Source organism: Neolamprologus multifasciatus, chromosome 4, assembly GCF_963576455.1.
Source record: "Neolamprologus multifasciatus chromosome 4, fNeoMul1.2, whole genome shotgun sequence".
NCBI classification, from domain to species: Eukaryota; Metazoa; Chordata; class Actinopteri; order Cichliformes; family Cichlidae; genus Neolamprologus; species Neolamprologus multifasciatus.
Genome location: NC_140442.1, coordinates 22,619,119 through 22,632,061, shown reverse-complemented (window position 1 = coordinate 22,632,061; position 12,943 = coordinate 22,619,119). Strand labels below are relative to the sequence as shown.

At 39.7% G+C, this 12,943-nt stretch overlaps 1 protein-coding gene across 2 annotated transcripts; it reads right to left on the bottom strand.

Moving 5' to 3' along the window:
- Positions 1 to 6,549: 6,549 nt before the first annotated feature.
- On the bottom strand, positions 6,550 to 11,632 carry LOC146520438 (SUMO-conjugating enzyme UBC9-like). 2 transcript variants are annotated; one of them, XM_085156791.1, is made up of 7 exons: positions 11,140 to 11,632; positions 10,947 to 11,032; positions 10,736 to 10,819; positions 9,858 to 9,930; positions 8,906 to 9,015; positions 8,594 to 8,673; positions 6,550 to 8,040 (listed from the first exon to the last, which is right to left on the bottom strand). In XM_085156791.1, exons 2-7 carry the CDS (start codon positions 11,010 to 11,012, stop codon positions 7,977 to 7,979), a joined length of 477 nt encoding a protein of 158 aa, XP_085012917.1. In that variant the 5' UTR covers positions 11,013 to 11,032; positions 11,140 to 11,632; the 3' UTR covers positions 6,550 to 7,976. The 2 variants fall into 2 exon arrangements, with proteins under 2 accessions (XP_085012917.1, XP_085012916.1); XM_085156790.1 differs by having other exon boundaries at positions 11,289 to 11,631.
- Positions 11,633 to 12,943: the final 1,311 nt, after the last annotated feature.

Genomic DNA, 12,943 nt, shown 5'->3' with positions numbered 1-12,943 from the left:
CAGATGTATTTATTTATTTAGACAGAGATCTTGGCACCCCCCCCCCCCCCCCCCCCCCCAATGTTCAGCACAAAGTTATGCAGATGCATACATTCATATACAGCATTGTTGTACATGCTTTAACAGAGCTAAACTCACCAGTTAACCTAACTGGTGAGCTGTGGGAGAAATATGGGATATTGTTGGGACAGGGAAAAAATGCAGGGTCCATGCAAAACATCCCCAACTAACAGATGTTTCCAGACATTGATGGTATTTGTGCTGCAGCGTTATTCAAGCTTTGGACTATCGACTTCACTGATGAACAACATCAGCGTGTGGGGCCAAAGACTAGATAAGTTGCAAATGTTCAAAACAAATTTGGTAGATAGCATAAGTGCCATCTTATCAGTATTTCCATCAAGTGAACACCTCAATGTGTTGGGCCAAAGATAGCACAATCCTGAATTCATGCACTACAAATGTATATGGTGTATATATGTGTAGTTTCCATATATATAAGTATAGTGTGTGTGTGTGTATACACAAAATTGATATGCAACTTAAAATAAACAGAGAAAAAACAAACCGTAAAACATGTTAGCTTGCTGTGATAAACCAGAGCTAGCAGCTAGCAATGCTGAATTCGCTGTTAAAGGGAACATGGCACCACAACACGGAACTACACACTGAAAGCATGAACCACTGGACTTTTAATTCATCATAGTGAACTGATGACATTTTGTATCTACATTAAACTTCTGCAAAAACATCAAATTAGCTTCACACGGGCTTCATAACAGATGAGCTCAGACATGAAAGCTGCACTATCTGCTGATCAGTTCACACTTAACACATTCAGCTAGAGCTGAATTTGACAGTTTATGCATTGTCTAGTCAGCATATGCAACTTCAAAGAGACCTCTCCACCTCCTATCTTTGTGTAGTAAAGGATCAGATTGCTACTACAGATACTTATTATATAGGTCTGGGTTGACAGGAGAGGCAGGAGGTTGTGACAAAAACACAAGTTTCAGTGGTTTGTGTTGAAACCACCTCCATTCTACTGCCTTTACACATCACACAAAGAGGCAAATAACCGCTTTTGCTACTACTGCCATTTACAGACTCAGTTCTCCAAGTTATAATATGAATTGGGATCGCATTTTATAAAAGCGGTTATTTTATTCATTCATTTTTGTTTACTTTATGTGCACATGAATCATATTGCTTTTGTTCTGCAAACTAAAAAAACTTATATTAATTGAGTGGGATATTACAGAACTTCCCCTGAATAAGCTTTTATTTTGAGCGCAATATTTATCTCTGTTTTGTGCACGCTAAAAGTGCAAGCAGCACCATCTCCAAAGTAACCTACAGTGAGTCATAAGACTGGTGTGTGTTGTGGTATCAGAGTAGGAAACAGGACCTCGTTTTGCAGTGCCCTTTTTTTTTTTCTTTTTCACCATTTTCATCACATGCTTGGTGAGCTGCTGTTTCTTTCTGTTATACAGACAAAACAAACGATATATTAAAAATAGAAAATAGTGTAATAGTAGACCGAAAAAATTAGAAAATTAAGGTCAAATAAATATATGTTAAGCGACAAAGTAGAACAGGAAGAGAATGTCTCTACCGACTTCATCTGTCTTGTGACGCTACCACAGATGTGGTCTGCCAATCACAGGGCAGTAGCGAGGAGTTACTATGATACAGGGGAGTCTAAGGACAGAATATTTTGTGTAACATAATTAAGAGAAAATCTGACTAAGACAGTCATTTGGACCTGTTAGTATTTTAAGTGTATGAGTAAATGGTGACTTAAATCTAAGTCACTCTGGATGCAGGTGGTAGTATAGAAATATTTTCAATAATAATATATTATTATCATATAAATGATAGTTATAGGCACCTTTCAACAAACTCAAGGACATCTTACATTAATTAAATACCAAACTCACAGTATTCATAAATTAACAACAATGCAGAATCAAACAGAATAAGCGGGCTTTAAACTCTTCCACGGCATGCATTTTTAATTTCTCTTTGATATCTGGGCATATCGGGGCCCGATGAATGTAAAAACAAAGAATTACCAGATTTTTTTTACCTTATTTTTGTTTTTAAGAAAAATGAGAGCCACATATGAGGATATTCGTTTAAAATTTTGATAGAACAGTAGCACTATAATGTCCTCGTAAGTGGATACCAGGCCCTTGTAGAGCAAAATTGAGTATTTTGGTCTAAATAACCCAAAATGTGATGTCCACTTATGTGGACGCCAGGTCCTAGGAGGTTAAAGGCTTGCCTTTAAAGCCAATATTGTATATGTGGTGCAGGACATGCCACTCAGCTGTAAAGCCCACAGTGGTCTGGTAAGAGGGCAGTATAATCTCAGCATACGGGAAGTACGAGTGCCACTGTGCAGAAGATCAGAGAGATATGAAGGTGTGAGGTTACAGAGAGACTAAGTAAGAAGCAGACACTTAAAATTAATGTGACATTTATCACACATATGGTCTATGGAAGAGGGTCTGGTAACACAAGCAGCCACATACTTTGAACCAGTTTTTTTGTGCGGTAACCCAGAGAGGACAGAATAATATTAATCAAGTAATGCAGAGCATGAGTGAGAATAGAGGCACTGTCATGAATGGGTGAATTAATATTATGTAAGTGGAGATATTGATGCGTGCTTCATTAAAGGAGGAAAGAAGAAGGAGAGATTAGAAAATCAGAATCAGAATCAGGAAGACTTTATTTATCCCCAAGGGGCAATTAACATACAACAGAGCAACATGACGTTGAAGATAAGGACAGGGCATAAACAGGCAGTAGGGGTGAGATAATAAATACACACAATATAGAGTAAATACACAGTTTTAAAATTACACAGTATTAAAATTAAAGTGATTGAAAGGTGAATAAATAACTGTAAGTGAGTAAAAGTAAGTAAAGTGTCGGCAGTATAAAAAGAGTGTAGAGTAGTTTATGTTTCTTCAGTCTGTTCCTCTTCTGAAGGCTGAGGGAGTGGAACCAGAAAGTGATGGAGAAGGTCATGATGCTTTCCAGGAAGGCATAGTAAAAAGTCATCATGATGGGTGTGCTGACTCCAAAGGAGCTGAGTTTTCTAAGGAGGTATAGCTGTTGGTGGCACCTCCTGAGAATCTCCTCAGTGTTGTTAGAGAATTTCAGGATGTTGTCAAAGATGGTTCCCAGGTATTTGTACTCCTCAACTACCTTCACTGGCTTCCCGTGGATGGTGGTGGTGACTGAAGCAGCCAGATCCCTCTGCCTACTGGAGAAGGTCACCACCATCTCTTTGGTTTTGCTCACGTTCAGTTCAAGTTTAGAGCTGTTACACCACTCTACAAACTCCTGCAGAGCGGGCTCGTGGTGTTGTGAGACTGTCAGCAGTGACAGGAGAACTGTCTTGTCAGCATTTTCACCAGGTGACAGTTGGGCTGTGTGGATCTGCAGTCATCGGTGTAGAGGATGAAGAGCAAGGGGGAGAGCACACAGCCCTGGGGGGAGCCAGTGGAGTTGGAACGGAGACCGGAAAGAGAGTTGTTGACCCAAACTTTCTGAGTCTGTCAAAAAGTCCAATATCCACAGGATTAGCCGATCATCCAGGTGAAATCGGGAGGAAAGTTTAGTGGCCAGGATATGAGGCTGCAGAGTGTTGAACGCTGATGAGAAATCAGCAAATAGAAGTCTGGTGGAGGAGTTAGGGAACTCCAGATGTTTGTGGATGGAGTCCAAGATGAAGATTTTTGCATCATCGACACCTCTGCGTGCACAGTAAGCAAACTGAAAAGTCATGCACAGAGAGAATTTATCACATATATCCCAAACAGTTCCTACCAGAAGAACCTCTATTTCGTCACGGTTTACTTTGACAACCACAATTTAATCTTCCGTAAACATTCAGCAAGGGAATAAGGCAGGAAAGTGGAACTAGACTTAGTGGAGAGACAGAGCTGCGTGTCATCAGCATAAGAATGAAAAAGTATGACAAATTACCTACAACTGTAAACTAAAGGTAAAAGAAATGATAAATATAAGGGGGACCAAGGCAGAGCCCTGTGTAACACCACTAAAAACTAGTCATGTGGAATCTTATGACATGGATATAATTTGTGGTCGAAACTCTGAAATGATTGAAGGTAAAATCGCAGTTTAGCAGCCTTACAAGCAGAAAGTCATTAAGGATATTAACTAACTTAAAAAATATTTGTGTTCCACGTGTATCTAAAGCTTGAGGACTGAAAAAATATCAACTGGTAGGTTGTTGAATTTGGAAATTCACATATATATATCCTACACCTAAAGAGATTTAGTTCATTCCATTGAAACATTGGATTTTGGCATGACAAGATATTAAGATATTAAGATAACAGTATTTGGAAGAGAACCTGGAGAGAAGCAGAAGCAATACATTTGTGTGAAAAGTGGAGAGCCAAGGAGTAGAGTTAGTGAAGCTAGATCAGTTTAAAAACCTGGGGTCAACCATGCAAAGCAACAGTGGGTGTGGGTGGAGATGAGTGTTAACATGAGGATAGCAGCAAGAGTGAAAGCAAAGGTTTAAAAGATGGAGCCCTTCTGTGATGTATGGTGTGGCTCTGACAAAAATACAGAAAGCCGAACTGAAGAAGATGGAAGTGTTTGGATAATTGTCTTATGTGAATTAAATCCTTAAATTAATTTCTGCTAGCAAACATTAGCAAGAAAAAGAGAAATAATGTTATTTCACCATCATCTGATCGTCTAGGAGTGGTGAACGGATCAAAGTCTCTGAAATTCAAAGGACTCCCCCCCCCACCACCACCACCACTATGGTCAGCACAAACTGCTAACACTAAACAAACCTTGGAGTTAAACCTCAGTTGAGAAAGACCGCACTCTTTTGCTAATGTGTTGGGTTTTTTCTAAATGCTGGTCAAACATTAACATGGATACAGGAAAACAAATGAGTCATAAGCAAGTGTGTCAGGCAGTTCGGTTCGTTGCACATTGCAGTGGACATGTCTATTCTGATACTCATACAGTGGTGTGAAAAAGTACCACCTTACTGCTTACACGGGAATTAAGAGGGTGAGTAGCAGCCAGATGCTGCTAATCAAACATACTTGATTAGCAGCAATCATCAGCAAGCGGAGCGCCTCTGTAAAAGCAGAGGGTTCGACAGTTTTCTGTTCTGGAGCATTCAGGTGTGTTAACAGGGTGAATGTCATGCCCCCGTGTTGGTCATCATAATAATGCTGATCCAGGATCAACATTGCAACTGACCCAGGATCAACATTGCAACTGACCAATCATGTTGGCTTTGCAATGTGTGTGTGGTGGAGTCTGCTAAATAGCTAATGTCTTGGCTAATGTTAACAGATTACACAATGTCCTTGGTCAGTTTCTCCTGGACCAACATTGTTATGATGTGGAAACAACACCATCACCATCACGGGGATATCCAACTGTGTTGACAATATGGCTAGGAGGAAAGACATCGGCCATGATTATAGAGAAGCAACTTTTACTGCCCATCATTGCGGAAAAGGTTATATGGACGTTTCCAAACAACGTGAAGTCCGTCATACTGTAGTGAGAAAGATAATTCACAAGTGGAAAACACTTGACAGTTACCAATTTTCCCAGCAATGGACATCACAGCAAATTCAGTCCAAGGTCAGGTTGTGCAATGCTTAGAAGTTAACCACGTAACTGGCAGCAATGTGCTTAACATAAATTTAGCTCAGATGTGAAAAGACCTCTGGTAGTTGAAACTGCATTTCAAAGCAGGAAAGAAAGGCGCAAAGTGGTCCAAGCTGCCACAGGCGTGGTGACGCGAGGTTGATCCAGGACAAACTTGGCGATGTGATAACAGCTTTCAACTTTTAACTGTCCTAAACCTGTAGCAGTGTGGTCAGAAGAAACAAACAAGAAAACAAAAAGAACGCTTCGCAACATTTTGATTCCTTTTTTGGTCAGATGAGATCATGCAGAGATAAAAAAAAAAAAAAAAAAAACCACAGTAGAGGGGAAGCAAAACAAAAGGTGTTAGATTTCTTAAGAATATCATGCAAGAGGACATTACACCCTTTCATCTTCTGACGATAATAAGAAAAACATATTGGTCTGCAAAGGAATTGTGCTCCAGATTCACTTTGAACTGTAGTGGTAACGATCCTCGCAAGCAGCAATGAGCCCGGAGAACCAATGAGACTGGCTGGAATCTGTATAATCCCTTTAGGCACTTATTTTCAAATCTCCAAAGAACAACTTTGACTGACAACTAAAGCACCACAGCTCAGTTTTTCCAGATCATTTTTCAGTAGACTGCATTTTTCTTTCAGCCTGTGATGGTTACAAGCTAATCCATGTCTGGGAAATGGCTGCAAAGGTGTGCAAGGGCTCAAAGATCAACCTGATGCTGGATTTTCCCTTTATTTAAAGCTGGATGAATACAAATGAAAATACTAGTAAATAAAAAATTTCATAAATACGGAGACAATCAATGGCCAGACACCCCCCGTTCCCCAAAAAAAACAACAACAAGAGATCTGCAAAGAAATGTTTTTCTTTGATTTTATTTCACAATTTGATGCATTTAATGTGTCCTTTGTTATAATACCACACACAAATGTCAACTGGCTAAAACAATATAAAACATAACTTCCACAATTTTCCGTTATTTATATTATGTACATGCACTCATATATTTAGAGGCAAAGAAAGAAAAATATCTCAGGCCATCTCTCACTCTCAAGTGCACTTTCATTTATCTTCTTTGCTGGCTGAGAGGCCATTCCAATGAGGATCCTTCAGCTTCAGTTTTTCCACGTGGACTTGAGTTTGGACTTTTTTTTGTGAGCACTGTGGCATAAAACAACTGGGTGGACGGGGCCAAAAACAAACACACAGCAGTAGTTTATAACCTTTACGATGCAACTTTTCTACACAGCATGTTTGGAAGGTGATGACACACTGATGTCAGATGGGCGTAAAGTTTGGTATGGTGACAGTTTCTCTTTCAGGTTTTTTTTTTTTTTTTTAACACCATGTGGTTTCACTGCAATAAAAAATTATCAAGGCTCAAGGGAAGAACCAAAGGCCTGATTCAAGTGTCTTATTACTCCAAATTCAAGCCATGGAGGTTATGTTTTCAGTGTTCAACAGGAGGTATTTGATCCCTATCAAACTTGTTTTGGGAAAGCTCTCCAAATACTTTTAGTGGCCTTGGTGGAAGTCTGCACTCTCTCCCCTCCTGTTGCTTCTTGTTACTCTCCTAAATGCACGGCTTAGCTGAGCACATAAGAAATGCCAGGATTGTCTTTTAGGTGCATTTACGTTTAGATGGTTTTTGATGGGTCACTGTCAGTTTTCTTTAAGTGCTTTGTGCCAGATGGTGTGCCTGTGTATTTGTCATGATAATGAAACAGCGGGCAGAGAGAACAAAGGAAGAACAGACAGACTCCTGTTGTGCTTCTGCTTTGTCACAGTGAGAGCCCACATTCATGAAACACTATCTACAGTACTCCTGGCCTCTGATGGTTTGATAAAGCGTGTAAGGTTACCAAAAGGGCAAATCTCTGCTGAACATCACACTGAGTGGGTTGGGCATGGTGTCTTACTTTTACAGCTCTGTCAGCACATTAGTCACACGCAGTTTTTATTCGAGGCATGACCAAAACTGGATATGGATATGTACACATATTACAAATGTCATACTGACAGCAGGATTATCAGTTATGCACTGAAAATGCATAAAAACTGGATATTTTTTTTGAGGACAGGTAAAATGTATGATATTACTGAATTGTCAAAAGAAGGGAAAAGAAAAACAGGCTCACTTGTAGCCTGTATCAAAAAATATATTTAGAATATATTTAGAATACTTAAAAGTGGATTCTTATTGGAGTGGTCCTTCAGGTGCTGCCTGCCACCTGTTTGTGAGCTCTCGGTTCAGGCTGCTCAGGCTGGGTCGAGGCCACCTCTCCGCTCTATGTGGGGGCAAACTTCTTGGCCTGCGCCCTTACCCTCTTCTCGTAGTCCATCCTGTTCTGACTGAATGATCACACGAAAAGAAAGTGATACAACAGCATTGCAACCACACTAATAACCCATCACTGTTTAAAAAACAGGTGTGATTTCCCCTTAAAGCTTATAACAGTGTTAATATATTAATTTTAACTTGAATACATAAGTGGCCTTTGGCAAATAGAGGCCTGTTCTTCCTGTAAAGAGGCTGGTGCAGTTAAACGTGCACACCTGATAATGTAGAGAGCTAGCATTTCAACTTCAGGCGACTTTTGGCTTTACAAAGGGTCGCCACAGCGGGTAGCTCTCTGTGTTTGATTTAGCAGATATTTTTACGCCAGATGCCCTTCCTGATGCAACCCCAAAAGAATGTCTATCTCTGGGGATCAGTCACTTGTTAGGCTAATTTGCAATCGCAATCACGTAAAAAGCAAATGTGGTTGTTAGTAGTTATCATGTCGCTATCGAATCACATGACATTACTTAATAATATCACAACATTGCTTAATAAAAATAAATCATTTCCTTCTTGATTCTTTTTTTGTAGGATCCACTGAGTAAATCAAACAACCACACTTACCAGTAAATTGTGTAAGCTTCCGCTTGTGCTGGATCTTGAATGTTGGGCTCATTCAGCAGCTCCTGGATTCCCAGAAGAATCTAAAAAACACAGCAATACAACCATAAATACATATAACTTAAAAGCAAAGCAGCCAACTCCAATGCCATTAAATTGAATCATTACTAAGGAACAGAGGGCTGTATAGAGAAATTACAGATGCACTCCTTTTATGCTCCAACACTGTGAAAGTAATTGGAGTAGTCACAAAAACAAAGCTGCATTCGCAGTGAAGTATGGAGGACGGGACTATGAACACAGGAGCCTTCAAACCTGTTTGATGGTGATAGCAGGTCTCCAGTCTTTGTCCTCCTCCAGGATGGACAGACACACAGTGCCTGATGGGTAGACATTTGGGTGGAATATCGGTGGCTCAAACTTGCCTGAGGACAAATTATTGAAGACAAAGTCGTACAATGAAGCACGGGAACACTGACGACATTGACCACAAAATACATTAGAATCACTATAAGAAACCATCATTAGTTGGAACTAAAATCACAAGATGCTGTGCGAAGGTGAATTTACACAATAGTGTTATTTTCCTTTAATTTTGTCTCAGAGATCAAAAACAGGCCTTTGAGTAAATCATGGGATTGTAGCGCTATCGTAGCGCTATCGTAGCACTGTTTCCTAACATCAGAGAGGGAAATTCAGGCATATAATATACAACATGTGATTCAGAAGTTAACAGTACAATGACACCAGGGAATTCTGGGATTGAGCTTTGGTTATACACTTTCAAATTTTATGTTGTGACTAAAAACATGACGCTGTCTTATATATGTAGAGATGATAGTTATTTATCTTAGAGTCATGCTTTGACCAAAGCAGTTTACTGACCACACCGGCTTCGTAGCCCGACGCTGTTTTTAACGTTTCTGCTTCTGCTGTCTGTAACTTTCCAACATCAAACATTACACTGAGCCCGTCCTTTTTCTAACCATGTATCTTTTTCATTGTCCTAATGGATTATTTCTGCTACAAAAGCTTTTATATTTTCAAATAAAGGAAAACTACAAGTTATTTTATTTGTTTGCAGTGTTTTGTGCCATCGCTATAAACTTTCCTTTAATCCTGTTCTCTTTTTGTCTCTAATGTATGAATTTAATGTTCTGCTTTTTTCACTCGCTTCTGTAAACCCTGTTTTTAAAGGTGCTGTTTGAATAAAATTGTTATTATTATTACATACCGAGAGTGGAGAGAAGAGATAAGAGGTACTCACATTTGGGTGGAGATGAAGGGTAGTCATCCTTGAACAGCATTCTGAGCTTATACAGTCCTCCTTCCCACAACGTCTAACGAAGAAGAACGAAAACAACTGTGTAAGCAAAGTAACTAACAACATTCCAAGGTTATTTAACAACAGCAAAGGAGCGTTACAAAAGTAACTGCATAAACAAAAAATTTCTAAACTGGCGTTTTCATTCAGTTCATCTTTTTATCCACATTCTTTGGGAGTACAAGAAAAATACATACAATGTTTTAAAAGCATAATTTCCTAGATGTTAACACTAACTTTACCATCACAGTAATTGTCGCCACTACTTGCAATACTCCTGACTGTAAAGTTTTGCTATTAAAGCTTGTGAAGAAAAGCAATGTTACTTTTTATTTGAGAAAAGACTGGCTTGAAGTTGTTTTGATGATTTAGCCTATGTGTAACACTTCCAAAGAGAACCTCGAATAGAAGCACATTACTCAGTTTTTGTGTCAAATGTATCTGATCAGCAATGAAGACATCCTGTAATTTTGCAGGTTTCTGTCCTGCATACAAAACTGTAGTTATACTAAAGCATAGCACAGATTTCTACTTATCAAAAAACACAAGAACATGTAGAGATTTCAGACAAATAAAAGAGGAGACTGTAATTGCTCTCACTGAACTAGGATTCCTGGTGCTTACATGCATGGGCACGTGCAAACGGCTCAGTGTGATCCTGTTTAGTACTAATGTGCAGAGAGGTTGGGTAATAAAGTTGCTGATGGAAATGGGGTTTGCATTTTATGTGTGTGCGAACAAAGTTTGTGCTTAAAATCCAGCATCTTAGAAGGCCTCCTGCTGGTTATTTCCTACTCTACATCCAGCTCCAGGTAACTTACTCCTTTCTTCCCTGGGATGGCACACTCCCAATTCATCAGGTTCATGGTCCCATCTGGATTCTTAGTGGGAACAGCAACAAATCCCTGTGTGGTTTACATGACACGCAAAACATCAGCTGCCAACCCGAGTCTGGTTTGTGTTAGAAACACTCACAACAGTTAGTTTCAAAAAACACTGGACATGAAGTTGCTGCAGATGACAGATGCTTACAAAAGGGTGGTCTTTTCTCCAGGCTTTGCGCTCCTGGGACAGTCTGCTAAGAGCGATGCCAGACATTGCTGCTCATCAACGCCCCCCTGTGGAAAAACAACCCCAAAACAAATTGATTAAAGGCGAATCGTTAACAGGCGGGTAATGTCCTTGTTTCTACTAAAACGGCGACACATGTTTAGCTTGTTATTACCACAAGTATGACTTGTTTATGAGTCCTGCTGTAACGCAACGCTAAGTACAGGTGAGCTCCCACAATGCTAACAAACGCTACAACTCGCCTGAATCATCTCGCATTACTGTGGGTCCACTGTCTAATAACATCACTTCTAGTAAACTCACCTCGTGTTTTATTTGACTAAATACCAAAAGTGAAGTTATATAAGTCTCAAAGTGGCTTGTTTGCTTCGCTAATGCTAACGTTGCCCCCGTTACGACGGCGACCGAAAAAAAAAACACACCCTTCGACGGTAAAAAAGAAAAAACAAATACAACCGGGCTAGCTAGGCTACTAATGACAAAACCGGAAGAACCGTTTCTTTTATCAACATTACTAAAAACACTTTACTCAGATTACACTGAAGGAATTTTTCCCACAGTTTTGTAAAACAATGTGAGTCTGAAAACCGTTTCGACTTGCTAGCCTATCGCGAGGAAGGACCCCAATTTGTTTATCTCGTTAGGACCTTCAGGCAGCATAACGGGCAGCCTAGTGACACACGTCAGAGATGACGTGATGCGTAGTTCACAGCCGTCTAGTGATTTAATCCTTTTGAGTCACGTCCAAACCCAAAATGTATCACCAGTCACGTCACAATTTTATATTTACTTTAATAAAAACCCACCTTTGTCTGACTGATATTCATATCACCTGGATAGCATCATTACTATCAGTGATAGTTTTATTGTGCACCATTCCATCATTGATATCTGCTTATCTGATGCATGATAAGCAGGGTATTGCAGATGCACCTTTCCCAGTTTTATCTTGTGTGATCCGAAGATCCTTCCAGGACAGGTGAAACCTGCTATTTGTGTCTCTACCTGCTGGTTTTCATAAATCTTTACATGCCCAGGAAATATCCCAGGGAAAGCTGGCACCTTTCAGTGCACAAGCTCTTGAGTTCCTCATCCTATGGACAAAAATTATGCTTATGCTTCAGCGGGAAATATATATTGTAATGTAAAATCTAACCTAACGTGCACCTCCTGAAAAATGTAACTACAGTTCCAGTTAATGCAGCCCGGAACTACTGTGATTGGCCTGTTCAGCATCGTTGACTTCTTCTGAGCATTTCCAGCTTGTAATTTGCTGCAGTATGAAGAATAATCATAGCATTGATAAAAGGACTCACAAATATCTCCTGGAGGGAGATTGCTGAAAGATCCAGAATGCACATGAAGGAAGGTACAAAGAAGTGGAAAAACCTGACAACCGCACAATAATTAACAAGTAATGCACCACACATGAACATAAATGAAGACAAACACGTCAGCCATTTAGGAAGTTGATTGTAGGCTCTCCAAAGACTCCCTGCAGAAATCCAATTAGCAAATTTTGTTTTCCTTCCTTATGAATCTTTACAATAGATTCATTTAACCTTCATATGATTGCCTGTAATCTACATCACAACATACCTTTTAGGTCAATATATATTAATGAGGGTCAAAATAAAGAGCAAGAGTGATGTATCTGCTGCCAGTTGCAGAGCGGAAAGTTTGATTCATTTTTAGACAATGCGTTCAGCTGCTGCCTCATCTTCAGCCTGAGAAGAATCATTTGAAATGAGCTGTTCGTTCCTTTTCGCCCAGTTGGAGCGCTCTTTTATTCCGGACTCTGCATTTTTTTTTTTTTTTTTTTTTTTACCTCAATGAGACATAGCAACAGCTGACATCATGCAGAGTGGCTAAGATTACCCCTTTGCTACATTGTTAATGAGAAACAAAGTGCTACTCGAGGAAGAATAGAGTTGGAATAAATATATACTCTGATCAGT